The following is an 18,920-nucleotide window of genomic DNA, read 5'->3' on the forward strand; positions in this document are numbered from 1 at the left end:
AACTTTCCTACATTGCCTTCAGAAATGAGTGAACAGTTGCGACTTCTAGGTCAAACCTGTCTGACTAGTCCACCTGCGGGAGCACCTCGGTGACACGCAGCAACACACCGGGCACCGGTCTGCCCATTATACACCACAGCACACGGAACCCAGTGTCGGCAGATGGCAGCGGTCTGACATGATCCGACTTCTGTCCTTCTCTTAGCCTTCACCAAGATTTGGTAGAGGTGCTCTGTTTACATGAGCATGCCAAGCCGGAAACTTTGCCAGGACAGAAACCACACCCTGAGCTCACCTTCTTAAAGGTGCAGTAACACCACAGCCATTTGTTTTACTTTTCTTTTTTCTTATCACAGGTAATAAATTAGCTCCTTTTCTTACCTTTTTAAAGGTAGTAAAAGAGATTGTAGTCAGAAAAGATGGATGTCAGGCTGTTGTTGTAACAAACTGACATTTTAAATAGGGCTAAGATAATACTAAAAACATAGATATCACTGATAGATATCATAGATATCAGTTGTCAACCGTTTATTTGGTTAAAATTCTGTATTTTTAGGAAACAACAATGTATCTATTTCTACTTCTTTCTCTTAAAAATTCAGTTTTCAGTTGTTTTTATAATCTTATTAGGTAATTACTATTTTAAAAATACATCTGTTTTCATGAAATGTTTTTCATAAGCCAAGCCTTTGCATTTATGATGGCCTTTGATTTTATTTTCATTCAATTCCCCGAGTAACTCCACGAGCAACCAAACTGATGCCTCAAACTCCACAAATACACAACAAAGTATGCTTCTCTCTGCATGAATCATCTGAAGGGGGTGACCTGCCCATGTTGTGCCTTTTTCCAATATTAATAATATTAATAATATGGGGCAGAGTTCATTCTCCTAATGACTTTATGGATAAGCAAAATTTGTTGGATTCGTGAAAACACTACACAGCCTTAAATATTGGTTTACGGTCGAGATCTTCTTAGTGGTCAAAGGCAAATTTTTCTAAATAAAAGCACATCTGTATTAAAACAAGCAAACTTTAATGAAAGTGTATTTTGAATAAATCTCTGCAAAATGTTCCTTTGTTCAATCCACCAAGAGGAAGTAACTTTCATTATTTCTTTTTAGTTTTGCTCTTGCCTTTATATTATCTTGACAGACTGCTCCAGCTTGTGGTTCACAGTGGCTATTATTTGAAAGTACAGCCATAGTTGGATTTCAGTTGATATCTCTTCAGTACAATACACAGATGTTTGGACACAAGGCAAAAGGAGCCCCCCCCCCCCCCCCCCCCTCCCCTTCATTTACTTTTGATAAATTTAGAAGGTTTTATTTATTTATCGATCTTAAAAAGTACCTTTAGCTAACATCAGATGTTACAGTATGGTTGCAATTCTCAGTCCTGGGCTCACTGTAACTACTTTATGTGATTACAGTCCCAGATTTTTTATTCTAGGCAGATTGTGGTTCTCAGTAGGACTACTATCTGGTGCAGCTGTAATGTCACACAGACTAAAATAACAACCTAATTACAATCATGAGCTTGCATAAGGATACTAAAAAAAGTATGGCCTGTAGGAATAGGAGTATTGCCTGTGAAGAAAGGGAGAGAGAGCTTTCACGGGAGTCTTACACATCACAAATCAACACAGCCTAAGCTACAACCATACTCTAACCTAATTTAAAATTGTCTGGAGTCAGAAGGCTAAGCATTTAACATATGCTTACTCATTGTTTCAGTGTGTTTAATTTTCATTTTTTTTTCTTTTCATTTATTAAACTCATTTAATCTGAAATGCACTTTCCTACCTTTTACAAATACTATACTGGACTGCCAGACTGTGGTTAAAGTCAAAACATGCCCTGTTTTTTGTCATTTTCTGCAGGCTGCTAAAACTTTAAGGAGGGCTGACTGTAGGATGTGCTTATTCCTGAAAAGACAAAAAACAAAAAAACAAAAAACAAAAACAAAAACAACAAAAAACCAAAAACAAAACATACCCCACTACCCATAACTTTAATAATAATAATCATTTATTCCTTTTGCTCAATTGCTCAAGTGTCTTGAGAAAACGTTATCGCCCATTGCTTAAAACAGTGTATAATGTTAACGTTTTAAAGATGGAAAAGTCTGGAAACATTAAGTTTGTTAATGGAGCATGTAAGGTGGAGAAGGGAGGAGCTCAGGACGGGTGATGTGATTGACGGAAACTTTAGCAAATCACAAAAGAGTAACGGGGACTGCGCCCTCTGGCGGCGTTTCCTGTAGGTTTTTGTTTGTGCCCTTCAAATTGGAATCAGATTACTGGGAAAACCATGATTCACCATGAAGAGCCAAATATGGAAAATAATAATAATATGTTAATTCACGCCTCAAATTAAGGCCATATGCTGGAGAAATGCCGGCATTGAGCACCATGTATTTATCAATAGTATGTGCAAATGGGCAACATTTTTCATAATATTAAAGTAGCAATGCCAGGAGCTAATAGAAAAGGATGATTGACAAAAGAGTACAGTGATTATAGTTTTTGAAAATTTTGTTTGTTAAGGGTCATTTCAAAATTTCAAAAAGAAAAATATTCCGTTTTTAAAGTGTTTAAGTGTTTTTTTTCTAACTCTTAAACACGCGGAGTCATTCCATGTCGCACATCTTCTGCTGGTCCTTGAATGCAGCACCGTTGGCAGTTCTCGTACATCTGCAAGTAGCGTTTCAGTTTGAATCGTCTGCAAAGCAAACGCCTCAAAATGCCTGTAGATTTGAGCCAGTGGACCGGGTCTCTTGCCCTACAGGAGGTTGAGGAAAAGCCTGCAAAGCCCCTGACTGTAAAATACGGATCTGTGGAAATAGATGAGCTGGGAAAAGTGCTTACTCCAACACAGGTTTGTCCGCTAACCACTGTCTGTTAGCAAGTGTAGCTACTAGCGTCGCTTCTTGGTGTTGCGTTTAAATGCTGTTTAAAGTACTGTGTTAACACGCATATCTCTAAACTAAAACTGCATTATAAATGATTATGTGGGATTGGTAAGATTAGTAAGTATTGTAACCGTCTACCACAAATGAATTGGGTTACATAATGCTCCCTGGTAGTTTAGTCGATGGCATTTAGCGCCCCCAAACGGCCTCAAAGTCCGGCGTAAAAGTGAAAGTTGACGCACTTTTGTCCGCGTGTTGCTGCAGGTGCAGAATCGACCCACCTGCATTGAATGGGAAGGATGTGACTCCAGTAAACTGTACACTTTGGCCTTGACCGACCCTGACGCTCCCAGCAGGAAGAACCCCAAATTCAGGTGAGAGGAGCATGTTAATGGAGCACAGACAGGACGTACTGGGAGGTGACTGCAGTGGGCCTAGGCTTTTCACTTGTGCCGCTTATATTTGACTCTTGATCATGTTCAAAAACACAGTTTCATAGCTAAAAAATTTTTTGCACGAGGGCAATGACAGCTCGAACAGTTTCTGTACAGTTCAGATTTTCAATATCAAACTGATTATCTTTTCTTTAACTAAAGGGAGTGGCACCACTTTCTGGTAGTCAACATGAAAGGAAACGATGTGTCCTCTGGCTGCGTCAAGTCTGACTATGTGGGCTCTGGTCCTCCTAATGGCACAGGTAAGAATGAATGAATGAATGAAGCTTTACCAAAATAAACCTTTGGACAGTGCTGGGAGAATCCAAGTTTCCCAGGTGGCAACTGCCACAAAAACGTCCATTATTATTCAATCTGAGTCGCTCTTAAATTTTAGCTGAAGGCTCATGGCTGTGGTGCATGTGTGAAATTAGATTTCAAAACACCAATGATGCCCTGATGCACATGCACTGTGATAACAGAAATGACACAAATGGAAATTAATAAATAAGTAAATGTAACACACGAACAAGTTGAGTCTATCGGTAATTTGTAGAGCTCGTCTTGTATAAGTAAAACGTGTTTGGCACAATTTTGCATTCAGATCACAATTCTTACTGGTAAAAGCTGCCAGACAGGAGAGGGCTTAGAGGGGGGCACACAATACAAAGTTAATGTTCTCTAGTGTGAAATGTGGGGAAAAGGTTTAAATATGCAATTTTCTTTTCATGGCATCTGCTGTTCATGCTCTTTGGAGTTTAAAATAAACTCTAATATTTTTTCTTTCTTAGTGTGTAATTCAACGTTTAAAATCCTGTGTGCTTGTCCGACTCAGGTCTCCACAGGTATGTGTGGCTGGTGTATGAGCAGTCAGGCACCCTGTCCTGCAGCGAGCCTGACCTCACCAACCGCTGCGGAGACAACCGCGGCAAATTCAAGATCCAGAGCTTCAGGGAGAAATACAGCCTGGGAGCACCAGTGGCGGGAACTTGCTACCAGGCTGAGTGGGATGACTATGTCCCTAAACTGTACGAGCAGCTGTCTGGAAAATAAAAAAACAAAAAGGACTCAACAGAATCACCCCAGCAGCATTAATAAAAACTATTATTTTCCCACTGTTGCCTACTCATGCTGTGACAAAAATAAACAACTCTTTGGCATAAACCTGACCTGTACTCAGCTGCAATAAATCTGATGGACAATAAAATGGTTGTGTTCCTTGGAGAAATGTTTCCTGTGAGATCTAGAACACCTTGCTGTCTGTCAGTCAGCAAGATTATGCCAAAACTACCAGGACAAATTTCAGAGGAAGCTCTCAAATCTTTACAGCTGATTTAAGGGAGCCATTTTTTAGCTGAAGGGGCAGCAGAGGGCGCCACCAAGAAAAGGAATGAATTGATAAATTCATTCCTGCTTCTAAACAAAAACAAAAAAAGACCTCTTTAGATTTTGAAAATACAATATTGATATTTCTAAGCTGAAATAAAATATTTTGACCATGCCCACAAAATGCCTCTACTAATAAGTTCTGATTGGTCAGTTAAGGATTTACAAAAAGGACATCCTCCTCTGATGCCACCCATTACTAAAAAAAGAAAAAGGATATATATATGACACAGGAAGTCCAGAAACAGAGTACATAGGGCGTCTTTGGTGCAATTCTGGGTTGTGCCAGGAATGTAAGGCTTAGGTAAAGGATGCATTTCTGTTCAAACATTTTTTAAAATGTAATAAATCATTTTAGGAATTTGTCCTTTGAGACCTAAAGTGTTCTATAAAAGTTTAATTTTGGGAGGTAAGCTGTATTTAGTAATTTATTTACAGCAAGGAGAAAGTGATTACCATGAACTTTGAAAAAACAAAAAAGATCACCGGGCTTTTAGTGACCTTTGTCCATGTAAACAACTACAGTAGTAGTTCCCACTGGACCATGCAGATGAAGCTTAAGGTAGAATATTAGAGTTGTAGGCATGGTTGGTTTAATTCAGCCCAACTTGGTTTTTTAAGGCCTGAGATTTGAGTTCAAATCTTCAGTGCACTTCTCAGGTAAAACGCCAAACGTCCAGATGGTTGCAAAATTAAACAATATGATTAAACTGAGTTTTTTTCCTCATCTAATCGTTTTTCCACAGTAAATACCCAGACTTTACCGACTTTTTTTTTTTACAGACTTTTAGACATGTAAAACACCTTTTCAGTTTGTGTGATGAGCACTTTATTTACAAATATAATTAAAAGCTCTGACAGATTCATGCCTTTATTTTAACCTGGAAAAAAAAATTAAAGTGCATGCAATAATAAAGCATCATACTGGTCTGGTTTATAAGAAACTACACAGCTCTAGAGTTGTGTAAAGCAAGAAGTGGGGGAAAAAATGAACTGAAAAATCCATTGATAGATGACTGGATTTGGAATACTATCTGAAGAGAGGGGGAGGGGGAAAAAGCGCTTTTAAAAATTCTTTTTCTGATTTAAGTGACAGTTAAAATACAATACGAAAATAAGTAAAAGCTCTCCATAAATCCTTCTATACACAAAGTACAAGTCCCCCTGCCCTCCCCATGAAGCCCTTTGTGCTAGCTGGGAGTTCACATCTCACGTGTATTATATTTCACATTGGCTGCCAGTGCAGAGAAATCAGTACAATACACATGTTGAGTACCATGATTCACCCACCCTGCAGTAATCACATGAAGGAATCACATATACTATAAGTGTACCTGTATGTACATTGTGAGTTTTCTGTCAAAGTATCAAATTATTTAAATTGGTCCTAAAAATGTCTGCGTGAATAAATACCAAAGAAGCAGCCCAGACGAACAGCTGCGGAAGGATCTGTTTGATTTTTCGCTTTGAGAGATTATTTTTTGCGCTGATCGAGACCAAAAAACAAAGTAACAAATATACTTATCGCCTCTGAAAAAGCATGGTTTTGAAGCGATTTTTGCTCATCCTATGACCTTCAATTTTGTCTCCCTCCTTTTTCTCAATTTCCACTTTTAGTCACACCAAAAGTGTCATCATTGCACAAGAAACAAGAAACACTGTGACTATGTTATTCTTACAAAAACATGACAACCACAGGAAGTTATCCAGCATATTTTTTTGTCATCTTGTGACACCACAGAGGCAAGGAGGGGGAGGAAGTATAGGTTGGTTTGTCAGGGAGGGGTGGGGGACACAAACCTGCCATCGACCCTGACTGACCGGCCCAGAAAACACACCAGAGCTGATCCCGAAGCCGTTTCTTTCTCTTTTTTTTTCTCTTTTCATTTTTTAAAGTGTGTTTGAGGGAGGGCATCAGCAGCTGTGAACACCTGCACTGTCAGGTCAGGTCAAAGGAGAGGTGGGGTGTTCTGAGGCAGACAGTTGCCCCAGGGGGACTACATGAAGATGGCGGCGGCAGAAACAACGGCCCCTCATCTGTAGTCGTCCTTGGGAAAGTCCAAGGTGCCCAGGTTGTTGAAGCCCAGACGCATGCTTTCCATGTCAAAAGTGTCGATCTCCCGCTCCTGGCGTTCCAGCAGGTGTTTGATGCGGTCGGTTCGCTCCTTCTGAAGGGAAACCAGCTCCTCTTCAATCTGCAGGTGACATGGGAACAAGAAGTACTCAAAGTTAAATGTAGTTTACTCATTTCTAAGATACATTTGTCTGTTTTTGATGATCATTAGGTTTTGATTTTCCCTCCAGTTTAAATATTAAAAACTTTTTGTAAGCCTGAAACAGATATAAAGCATCTTCAACACTGCACTTTAAAAAAAACAACAAAAAACAAAAACAAATACAATTTTGAATGTTCAGTGCTTTAGAAAATAATAATAGAGGGCAATGTGGGATGGCCATGGGTGAGGAGGTAGATGGGGTCAACTACTAATCAGAAGGGTGATGGGTTCAATCCAACCCACATATCAGCAAGTGTCCTTGGGCAAAATGCTCGACTGATACTCCAAACGGCGTATCAGGCGCCCGATGCATCCATCAGTGTGAGAGTTGAAGCGATATATGACACATTGCATGGATGTGTGTGACTGAGGGGGTAATGCTTGTAGTAAAAATCTCTTTGAGTGCTTAATTTACCAACATATACAATTAAAATATAAATATAATAAACATACTCCAGTGATTATTTTCAGGCAAGGAAAAACCTAAACTGGGTGACGCTCTAAAACGTGACCTATGCACCTTAGTTATTCATTAAAAAATACATTTTTCTTTAAGCATAGTGTATTTGAGTTTTGTCATAGCTCGACTTGTAAAAGCAGAAATGGCATGGAAGCATTAATGACATCAATAATGCCTGTTCGTAGAGCTGAGAATAGTTTTCTGGTGATGTAATGCAGGACTGGTGAAACCAGTTAATTTATGCAAGAATAGCAGAGATTTGCAACAATATTTTTCAACATTATTATTTTTTATTGTTAGATTGTTCACTACTCGGTCACTGGGACAGACTTTTTTGTTTTCAGTTGATATTTTTAATATGCATACCCAAGATTCTTTTTTTTAAGTCTAGACAGTGAGCATGAGGTACTTTGCTTCCTTGATCAAATGTGTCTTAAGTGAGAATGACAACTGCAGAGCTGTTCATGCTGGGCATTTTTTAAAAATATCCTCACAACATTACGATGAGTTTAACTGCAGGCACACTTCATGAACTGCTTTTGTTACCTCAAAGGTGCAAGTCTGTCAAGTTGTATTCACCACAAACACAACTCAGCACACACGTCCACAGGTGAGGACAAAGCAGTGTGTGGCGCAATACGGCAATCTTGCCAACTACTGAGCATGCACAGAAAACTCCAGACTCTGACCATGAGCCGAACCGGAGGACAATAGTGCTTCTAAAACCATGACATCATCCGTCTCGGTGTGCAGATCTGGATGCTGCCAGGAGATGGCAACAGACCACCACAGCCTGCACCGGCTACACTGGACGGCAGGCGGCATTTAGAAGGTCCCTTCCTTTGTTGTCGGAGTGCTGTCTACTAGACTGTATCGATGACGTAGGCCACTTTCGAAGGAGGCATACTCTCATCTTATTACATGTCATTGCTATACCATACAGGTTGTATAAAGACTCACGTTAAAGACAGCAGATGTCTATCAGGAGTGTCTTGCATCACATTACGGGACAAAGACTGATAAAACTATCAAATGTTTGGAAAATTATAACAAAGGTGATAAAGCCCCACGACAGCTGCTGATATCACAGCTGAGAGCAGGTTGCACACGTTTTAGGCACTTTAGACTGAACGTATACAGCAACCTATTATGAACAAGCTTAATAATAAGCTACACCACATAAACTGTTAGCTGTTAAAAATAGAGGATGATGCTGTAATAAGGGCTCAATACTGTTGTCTAGAGATTTCACCATCATTACGAGTGTGTGGGAAAGAAATGGTTGTCTGCGCCCCGCAGGAAGCCATGCCACTGTCATCACCACCTATGGTGAGGGAAATCTGTATGTCTGTGTGAACTTGTGTATGTCTGTCGGGGTCACCTTTAATGCCCACGCTGCTTGCTGATGTGGATGCAAATGAATACCCCGATCTGTTTGCTTAAGCTTCAGGTGAACCAGTTGCTTTTCAGCAGATTATCGCCTCTAGACGAAGCTTTAAAAAGTCTCCTTCCTTCATGGATTAATTGGAGTGACGTCAAAGAAGGATGCAGAAAAAATGTATTTAAAACTGAAAAGCAATGCAGTATCAGTTAAAGGAATGGACTTCTGTTTGCTTTCTATTTTATTTTTTCATGTTTTGTTCCTTCTAGTAAAAGAAGGCATGCTACGCTGCATATCAGGTTAGGCTGTATATAAAAAATGGACACAGAGTTTCTTGATTTGCAAAGTCAGGTCTTTGAAGTCTGAAGCTGAGATTTTTTGTTGTTTTCTCATGTTTGAAACTAGGTGTGATGCATTAGAAAAACTGCTAATACCAACTTGGATCATAATTAGAAAAATGAACCTTATATTTTATTAAACAACATTTAAAACTACTGATTGAGATACTACGCCCACCAGGAAATGGTTTAGTGAAGTCACAGATCAAGTTAGAGCTAGTGTCATTTTTTCAGACTTCTATAGCATCAAACTGATTTTTGCCAGTATGAGTAGTTGCCCCCTATTGGCAATGAGAAAGAATAACGATTTAAAGCGATTCTGCACCGGCTTCAATTTTCAGACCTGGAATCTTTTATATAATGTCTAGGGAAAAGTTAGATGATGTCTGGACAATCATCACTATTTAGGTCTTTAAAAGATCTTACAGGAGAAATAGCGATAAGAGCAAAAACTTTTTTTTTTTTCAACTCAAAAGGCACTTAATACAGTGCAAAACATTTGAACTATGGCGGGCTCCAACTAACTTGCAACATCATACTTTTATTCTGCCTTAACCCAACTGTATTTTTAATTCTTTTGTTCTGAAGCCTTATGTTGCTCTGGAGCAGTTGTTGTCTTACAGGCTGTCACAGTAATACAACTTTTCTTTTGTTCTATTCTTGCTTATGTTCCAGCTCTGTACTGAAAAAGCACATTAGGTAAGCTGTATTTTCTTTGATGATGAAAGTCACAGATTTAATTAAATTGATGCAAATATTCTCTATTTGTTAAATCAGTGGGGATACTTTAAGTTGATCAATAGACTGAGGCCAAAAGATAATTTGTTCTAAATGTGAGGGGAAATAGCACATCCCTATTGCCATGTCAGTAATGGTGTTTTATTTATTAGAGTTTGTCTTGAAGTGTTTGAAGAATTCATTCTCTGTTTTAAAGACAGTAAAAAAGATGTTCTCCTTGTGCGTTTCATTTATGGTAACTAAACTGACCAATTATGAATGAGCAGGATTAAAAAGCATGCTCTATAAAGGCTTGAAAAACCCCAAATGTATAGCTCTCATTTAAAATAAAGTGTTTATTTCACAACACCTTTTGTTCCAGGTGTGCTCGGCGCAGCGACACCTTCTGCTCCAGCTTCTGCTGCTCACGCTCATGCTGTGCCTCGGTCTGCATCTTGATCTTGCTCTGGTAGGCATTGAGCAGCTCCATCTCCTGCTGCAGCTGCTGCCTCAGGGCCTGGCACTCCGCTTCCTGGGCCTCATCCAGACGCAGCTGACACAGCCGACCATGGGCGGCAACACGGGAGAGAGAGGTACAAAGACAGAGAGAGAGAGAAGTTGGGGGCGGGGGTTACAAGGACAAGGAACACATAAGGAGAGAGTGGAGAGAGAGAGAGAGGGGAAAGAAGACACGGAGATGAAATGAAGGCAGGGAGGCGGTGACGGAGGGATGGAAGAAAGTAGAAGGGCAATGGGGACAGACAGGGCAAGGAAAGCCAGTGGAAAGGGGCGGGAGGAGGGAAGGTTGGAGTAAGACATGAAGGGAGATAGTGAAGGAGTAAAAAAGGGTGTGATACGACGGAGAAAGACAAAACACGAGACAAACAAACAGGAGAAAAATACAAGAACATAAGCAACAGGTGGAAAGAAAGGCTTCATATACTTCATTCATTCAACGTGACCGCCTGCACTTTAGTAAAGAGAAATTCTTGTTTAGCAAATATGATGAAATATGAAATGAACTTCTCTCTGCTCACCGCCTGCGAAGCCATCATTTCGTTGATGCTCTGCTCATACTGCTCAGCCAGAATGGCCAGCTTGCGTGTCTGCTCATCCTTCAGGGCCTTGAGCACAGTCTTGTGCTCGGCCTTAGGGGTAACTTCCATCTGGTGGTGGCGTAGGGCCTTGTACTGTTTGGTCTGCACCTTACATGTGTCCTGAAACTGCTTCTTGATCTGCAGCTCCAAAACCTGAAGGATGGGCCAGAAAAACGGTGACAGTGAGAATGAAATCAAGAGTTAAATAGAGCACATTTTTGAAAGGTTAGAGGTCTAATGTCCCAATCAAAAGGCACAGTTCGAGGCTTTGATACCTTAAAGGCAAATTAAAATGAAATTCATAGGTGACATATTTTGGATATTCTTACACCATTTTTCCCAAATTAATTAATTTGTTACATTCATATTGCATCACAGTTTTATCAAAAACTAGATGTTGCTCATCACTTGCGCCATCGTAGAAGTGGATCCCAAAGGCAAGGGATTTTTTTTCCTTTTAAGGATGATGGGAAAAGGGATTTGAAATATTTCAAGCACTTATATATCAATCCATCAAACAATATTTAAAATATTAGATCGACTGGTCTCTGCGCTGACTCACTTTGAGGTTCTTGGGTTGCTGCCGGAGCTCCAACACATGCTTGCGATGAAGTTCACGCTCACGTCTGTTGTTGTACTCAATCTGGTTCTCCAGCTCCGTCTGGTGCTGCAGGCGGATGAGGTCCATACGCAGCTTCTGCAGGGTCTTCAGCTGCCTCTGCTCCAGTTCCTGTGTGGACTCATCGTGGCGGATCAGCATGGCATGCTCCATCTCTTTCTGGGTCTTCTTCTTGTTCAGCTCCTAGGCGGGCCACGAGGAGACATGGAGGTTACAGCAAGGGAATAGAAGGATGAATCTCAGCAAGTACTATTGATAAGCATCAATTTGACATCAACATATTCACTTGCAGAAATCAATTTTACTGTTTTGTGCTTACAGCATTGATTGCAACTAGTAACAGCTGAGAGGAAAAAGGAAGAAAAAAATCAATAAACATCACATATTTACTTTCCCCCCCTCTTGCTTCTAGTTTAATCACATTGATTTTGGAACATTTTCCCACAGAAAGCTTTTGGATTTCCTTAAACTCACTCAAGATTTATACAACAGCTTTTCAGATTATGGCATTGTTGGCTTGTTTTGCTGTGGATTAATCCTGCTTACAGTTAATATAAAACACCTGACAGATCTAAATAACACACTACTGTTTGCTGTGAAAACATTTGTGGGACTTTTGTACACCAAGATCATAAACACTAAACGAGGGTTTAGGATTCAAACTCATGATGTGGGCATATATGGTTTGATCAATTCAGTCAGAAGTTTACAGTAGTAAAATGATCCAAAAGCAAAACATTTATAGATTTACAACTTGCACACGAGTTTTAGAAACTTGTATGTCCTCCACACCTCTCTGATCTGTTCTTGCTCCAAATCGTGCCTCTTGATCATGACTTTGCGCTTGAAGGCGCGGCAGTTCCTGTCGTAAAAGACCCTCTGCTGGGAGAGCAGATGGGCCTCCTCCTCGGCCTGGGAATGTTGCATGTTCTCCTTGTGCTTGGACAGACGCTCCTGTTTCTCCTTCTTGGGTGTGCTGTGGTCTTCGTTCATCTCCTGATGAGAGGTAGAAATTCCAAGTAGAAGGGGGAATGGAGAAAGGAGATTGTGTTAACATACACAAGACAGAAGATAGAAGTATTACTAGTAAAGCCTTCATTATAAGCAGTCAGTGGTGAACTGTGTAGTTTGGGATGTTAATGGATATGTGAAAAACAAATGTTGCCTAAACAAGCTATTTGTAAGCCATTTTTTGCTGGGGAATAAAATAAAACTTCTATTCAAATCAACTTTATCAAATATTTTTAGTAAGACCATTTGGTCAACTCAAGGTGACCTTTTATTTTGAACAACAGCTTACTTTTAAAGCCAAAGGAAGAAAAGAAAATCTTTTTCTTCTAAATAAAGGAATTTTCTTTCTCTTTCATGGGCAATCTACAACTCGCGCTAATGCACTTAACACATGAGCCTGATCCCTGCTCTCTGTGGTGTCTAATTCCGTTATAGCCCTCAGTTGGTGGGAAATATCTCTCTCTGCCAGCGATGCTTTCTCCTAACTGTGCTGACCTAATTTTGGTCACTTATCATGTAACTGAAAACAAAGTGTATCACACTGCCAGCCCACAAGAGTATTCTCTGGATTCTTTTACAAGGTTGTGGTGGTTCACAAGTGCTCCGGTGAGCGTATGGATTTCTGACTTTTCCTGTTTGTGTGTACATACATGTGTAGGTACACAGTTAGTAGGCTGAGTGACTCAACACAACTTCCAAAAGACCATGCTGAAGTGGAAGTGTATGTTTGTGTGTGGGAGCCTGATTCTTCAGCACAGAGCGCAGAAGGTCACGTGTCACCCATGAGAAGGCGTGCGAAGGAGCGCGCCTGAGAAGAAAAGAGGAAACCAACGAGCCCAGCATACCTCCTTAATCTTCTCCTTGCAGAGTTTGTACTGCTTTTTCTGATTATCCAGAAACGTGGTTAGCTCCTTCTTCTGCTGGGTCACGATCTGCTGCTGGAACTTCTTCTCGTCTGCCAGCGCCGTCTTCATCTGGACAGTATAGACAGGGACAAGAGCATGGTTAGATGCCCCTGACCAGCAACAGACAACACACCACCAAACTGTGGACAAATACATTCATGCACAAACCTATATAAGAACATTAAAGTATATTAACATATATTAACTAAAGTATATTTGAAGACAATAAGTTGGTTGATTAAAATTCTAACACAAACAATGTCCTGCTTAATTATAATATGACCAGTTAAAAATTCTAGTCTGCACTTCAATTCTAAATCAGATGTTATACTTCAGATAAAATTACCATAACATTTGTTCTTCTAGATGATAAAACAACCTTTTTTCTTCTTTTTTTTTTAAAAGAAAAGAGACATTGCAGTTGAGTTATAGAATTCTATGTAAATATCTAGCAACATGTTGGTTTGTGACAGCCACATGTCACCTATTCATGACACTGTTTAGATGTACAGACTCGTCTACATAAACAGATAAACTATCTCCTTGACTGTTGCAGCACGCACGCTGCGTGCTAATCACAAAGATATACAACGTGTTTTTCAGAGCGTGACACTCTGTGACCCAGTTCTGCCCCTGTGTTTCATCACATGTATCATTGGGTGGCAGCAGTGGGTTAAGTTCTAACAAAAACTTCCTCATTACTCATTGCAACACTGAACAGCTTTAAAATAGCAACACTTCAGAAAAGAATAGAACTTTTTGACGTGTTTTTCTTCAGCAGCATTAGAAACGTCACAGCTTCAATATTATTCCCATTTTTTCAAAGCTGACCAGGTCCACCAGCCAACTGTTGCATCGTACATGTAAGTCAGTGTGATCATTTGTGAAATAACCTAACAGTTACTGCACTTATTCATAATGTCCTGTAACCCCATCAAAAGTCCCACCTCTTTCTCAGAATGCACAGCATGCCGTTTTGCCAGCTTCTCCAGTTCAATGTAGGCGTTGTTGGCCTGCGTCTCCACCTCTTTCTGCAGCTTGAGCCGATGCTCGTCCATCTCGGCCTTTAGCTTGTTCTCCAGGGCGATCAGCTGCTTCTGGTGCTGCCGCCGCATGCGCTTGTAGCCGGACATCTGTTCTCGCAGCTCACTTTCCTGCTCATGCTCATGAATCTGTTTGGTCACCTGTGGTGAGAGAAAAGTTAGAAGATGCAAATCAAATTACTTCACAAAAAAAAAAAAAATGTATGGGGTGAACCCAAACAGTAATGCCTAACTGATTAATTCGATATGATCAAAGTATCTCGGTTCATTTACGAGAAGAACCTCAAATAAAAACGTTACAAAACAAAACAGTTCACCTGTTGTAATCAGACTACATTACTTGCTAGTTTTACATGTACTAGAAAGAATCTTCAACATGTGATATGAAAATAATGACATTAAGAAGCAAATAATTTGAAATCCACCACTTCAGCTGAACAAAAGCTCTTTCATCTGACAATCTCAGATTCGCAGACACTGCACAGAATAGCCGACTTCAAAGTTCCTCAAATGTATTTAAGTCAGAGCGTGGGAAAGAAAACAAAAATGCTGTAAAGACAATAATAAACATCTGCTGTATGACTAAATTTAACCTGAGGCAATGACCTTACTGGTATTTCTTAACACTTTCACTTATTCTTGCTTTTAACCCAAACCTTGACCTGACCCACCAACCTGAGGACAAAAAGGGTTCTCCACATCTAGGTAGTACTCGCTCCGCATCTTCTCATAACTTCCACCTGAACTCCTCAGGCCAAACATGATGGCAACTTTAGCCAAGTGCACCAGCATCCAGGAACCTTGTGCAGCATCCTATGCCCGACAGAACCCTGCCTGAGCTCCGATGCCACCCTGAGATCCCCCCCCCCCCCCGACACACTTTACTGGACGTTGAGCCCCCTCCCTCTCCTTGGTTCGCGCCCTGGGCACGCAGCGGCCAAGGCAGACGTGTGAACTGTGAATGAGGCAGTTGGACACCGCGGGCCAACAAGAGCACAGAGCGGCTCTTTAGTCAGGCTAACGCTAAGCGGCAGACAGCAGGTGGGTCACATGAATACCTCATTGAGAAAGACTGAGAGAAGTTGGAGGGGGGTGTTAGAGAGGAGCAGGCCGAGAGATGAGGGGAGGGAGGGTGATTGCAAAGGAGAAACAGCAGATGGAGAGTGGCTGGGAGAGAGTTAAACAGGAAAAATAGAAATAATTAGCAGTAAAATAAGAGCATCTACATGGAGAAAAAAAAAAAAAAACAGGGTGGGGGGAAATGGGGTGGAAATATGTGGAGGCTGAGCTCCCCTTCTCCTTAATCTGCTCTGAATCAATACCTCTACTGTAATAGAACCTCCCAATCCTAGTCACTTGCTTCGCTGCCACCATGCATACAGCCACAAAGGGCCAAGTCAAGTCATGTGACGGCTTCTTTCACACAAGGCTTTGGGACTGGAAAGGAGATCATATTCAGGGAGAGGAGGGAGGGAAGGCATGCAGGCTAAAGGTGAATGTTCGAGTGAGTGGGAATTAAGCGCCCAAACTTTTGCTTATTTTGCAGTTCAAGATGATCCGTCTTCACAGAGTTTAACTTGTGTGAACGTGCAAGCCTACTTAAATAGAATTATTGCTGGTGGTGACTGATGCATTTTTGTTTGCAATAAATTAACTACAACAGTCCACTTAGTTTGATCTGTGTTCGCAAGGCATTTAGTGTCAGTGAATATGCAATATCACAATTGTGACTTTATGATAACACAACATCAAGGGCAAGAGCCAGACCTGCATCGATATCAAGAGCCTCAAAACGCCGAAATCCAAGTAAATATTTATGCTCCTGGTAGGTAACAGAAGAAGACTATCCCCTTGTCAAACCTCCATGATTCTTCTTTATCGCTTCCTTATTACATTAAGGAAAACACATTTCAACCCTGGTAGGTACCACATAGAAAAAGCATGGTTGTAGTTTGAATGTTACTGCAGATGTATAGTAGCATGTAGCAAAGACATCTGGTTTACAGGAGGAAGCAAAAGGCCTCAGACCTTTGTATAGCATGCCTTTTTCCTGTCAAATGTGAGGAGATCTCCCTTCTCATGTCTGATCACAAAAATAGGACTCAAATGCAAAAGATGTCTATCTAGCTTATTAAATTCTGACACTGACCTGTAAAGAACAAACATTTTAATATATATAACTGCATAACATGAAAGTTAACAAGTACAACCTTAATTCTGCAAGTTGCGTGTTTAAGCGCTGCAAGAAAACTGATGGGGGAGGAGCACATTTTGATATGCCTTACACTACACTTTAATTTCCCATCAGCGTTTATGCTGTCAGGTTACAAACTGCAACCAGCAGCTAAAGAATAGATGAAGTGAAATATTTTACAACAATGTTGTCTCTCACACAAGCTTACACTTCAGTCAGTGGCTTCATCTAACCTATAATAACCCCTGCCCTCGCTCTCACTCACTGTCTCACATTCATTCACCTTCTCACTTTGTATCCATGTCTTTCCAGTTTTCCTGTCTCCTCATCATTTTTCCTTTTCCACACATGTCCCTGGATAATTTCACATCCTGCTCTCCTTCACCTTCTTTTCATGCTTTTTCCACAATACCTCTCATGTCTTCGGTTTTACCCCTTTCTTCTCTTGTTTCCCGACTGCTACATTTGTTCAGACTCCACACTTCATTTCACCAGTAAATGTGATGTTCTTTGTTTTTTTTTCTCAGTTAAGATTTCAATCAGCACTGCTCTTAAGTCTCACCTTTGTTTTTCTATCCTTTTCTCTGCCCTTCTTATCTCCCCAATATCTGCCATCAGTGTCCTCTAAGATGCCTTTACTTTCTCTTTCAGTTCACTAAATCTTTAATCTCTTGCCTTTTCCCTCAAATCACCATGATTTTTCTTTTCGAAATAATAGTTTATAATTATTTTCATTTTAGCTAATAATTCCCCCCTATTTAAACCATTCTTAATTGTTTATGTTTTCTCACTTGTGTTGCTCTCCATCTTCCTCTCTGGCTATCAATCACCCCTCGCCATCTGGACCCCCCATACTTTCCTACCTCTCCCTCTTTGTCTACCTGCTTCCAGTCTCAGTGAGTCGAGGCCAATGTGAGGATGTCTGCACTTGGAAGAAAAAGATGATGTAATCTCTTCCAGTGCCGGTGGGCAGGACCGGCACTGTTACACTACAGAGAGGCTGCCTTTTTTCAGTTACACAATGTGTAATCTCAGCTGCCATTATCTAAAAGTTTAATCCACTGCAATATGCAATGGATCAAAAGTATTTTCAAGTATGATTAGAAGTGTTTCTTTAAAGGATAAATGGGAGAAAAACAATTAACAAAGAGTTAAGGTGAGGAAGGAATACTTTTATGGTAAATTTAAGTTAGAAAATGATCCAGGATACAATTTTCCATCTTTTGTGGCTAAGAACAAATATCTATAAACTCTACAATCCCTGTTTTCTGATGAAAAAGGCATCTCACCATCTTGTAAGGAGGTAAAAAACAGCAGGCTTACATCAACTTCATCAACTTCTTTCCCTAAGCGCCATAAAGGGAGGACTGTAAAAAAGTGTTGTTTTTTTTATTGTTTTTTTTAAATTATATGTGATTAAATGATATTAAGTAAGTCATGATCAGTTTGTAAATCACATTGTTATATTTCCTTCTAATGCAGTACTGTAGGGGTTTCCTAAATTCAGAAATCACATTAGTTACAAATCAAAATATTACTTGCTCCTAATTTTCTGCATAATGTGTGTACTAAAAAAACAAAACAAAAAACCTCAACAAGAATAGATTGACCTACGGTTTTGCAAGAAACTACTTTCCAATGCTGTGAAAATGACAATAAGTCTTTCCAAGCAACTCTCTTTGGTTTTAAAAAAGGTAAAAACAGCAGAGCTAAACATTTGATGATGCATTTTTCCTAGGCTGAAACGTCACCCACATATTGCGATCCATGGTCAGCAGCAGTCGGAAGACTACATCAGTTCACAGTTATGCGAGAGGGTTTTCAAACTACAGTTCCCAACTGCAGTCTTACATATACCATGTATCATTATCATCTGTTAATCATCTGCAAATCAACAGAGCCCATAAACATATGACATAGAAAAAAAAATCAAAAACAAAAATCATGTAACCTTCAGTGCCGTGGAACTACGGTTGCGGTCAACAGAAAACACACACAGCATCGGACGGTCACTGGTTCATGCTCTCTTCAAGGACAATATGAGGACACACAGTTGCTTGTGCACACAAACACAAACACACACACTTCTTTGCTTACATTCTCTTGTATGTGACAGATTTCTGGTTTAAGACCTGGCAGCAGAG

At 40.2% G+C, this 18,920-nt stretch overlaps 2 protein-coding genes across 6 annotated transcripts in view; one reads left to right on the forward strand and one right to left on the reverse strand.

Annotated features, from left to right (window-relative positions):
• The first annotated feature begins 2,652 nt into the window (after positions 1-2,652).
• pebp1 (phosphatidylethanolamine binding protein 1) lies at positions 2,653-4,556 on the forward strand. The gene is made up of 4 exons (XM_063489777.1): positions 2,653-2,881; positions 3,180-3,289; positions 3,512-3,612; positions 4,185-4,556. Exons 1-4 carry the CDS (start codon positions 2,747-2,749, stop codon positions 4,400-4,402), a joined length of 564 nt encoding a protein of 187 aa, XP_063345847.1. The 5' UTR covers positions 2,653-2,746; the 3' UTR covers positions 4,403-4,556.
• Positions 4,557-5,590: 1,034 nt separating this feature from the next.
• Positions 5,591-18,920, reverse strand: part of taok3a (TAO kinase 3a) — a 66,812-nt gene continuing 53,482 nt past the window's right edge. For 4 of the 5 annotated variants that reach the window (XM_063489416.1, XM_063489417.1, XM_063489419.1 and 1 more), the window contains exons 15-21: positions 14,487-14,723; positions 13,480-13,608; positions 12,416-12,619; positions 11,567-11,806; positions 10,945-11,157; positions 10,278-10,460; positions 5,591-6,930 (exon numbers count right to left, since the gene is read on the reverse strand). In XM_063489416.1, coding sequence (XP_063345486.1) covers positions 6,769-6,930; positions 10,278-10,460; positions 10,945-11,157; positions 11,567-11,806; positions 12,416-12,619; positions 13,480-13,608; positions 14,487-14,723 — 1,368 coding nt within the window. In that variant the 3' untranslated portion in view covers positions 5,591-6,768. Of the gene's footprint in view, positions 6,931-10,277; positions 10,461-10,944; positions 11,158-11,566; positions 11,807-12,415; positions 12,620-13,479; positions 13,609-14,486; positions 14,724-15,257; positions 15,434-18,920 lie in introns of those variants that run through there. The other variant, XM_063489420.1, reaches the window with a different exon arrangement.

The sequence above is a fragment of the Pelmatolapia mariae genome, linkage group LG12, assembly GCF_036321145.2.
Source record: "Pelmatolapia mariae isolate MD_Pm_ZW linkage group LG12, Pm_UMD_F_2, whole genome shotgun sequence".
In the NCBI taxonomy this organism is placed as follows: domain Eukaryota; kingdom Metazoa; phylum Chordata; class Actinopteri; order Cichliformes; family Cichlidae; genus Pelmatolapia; species Pelmatolapia mariae.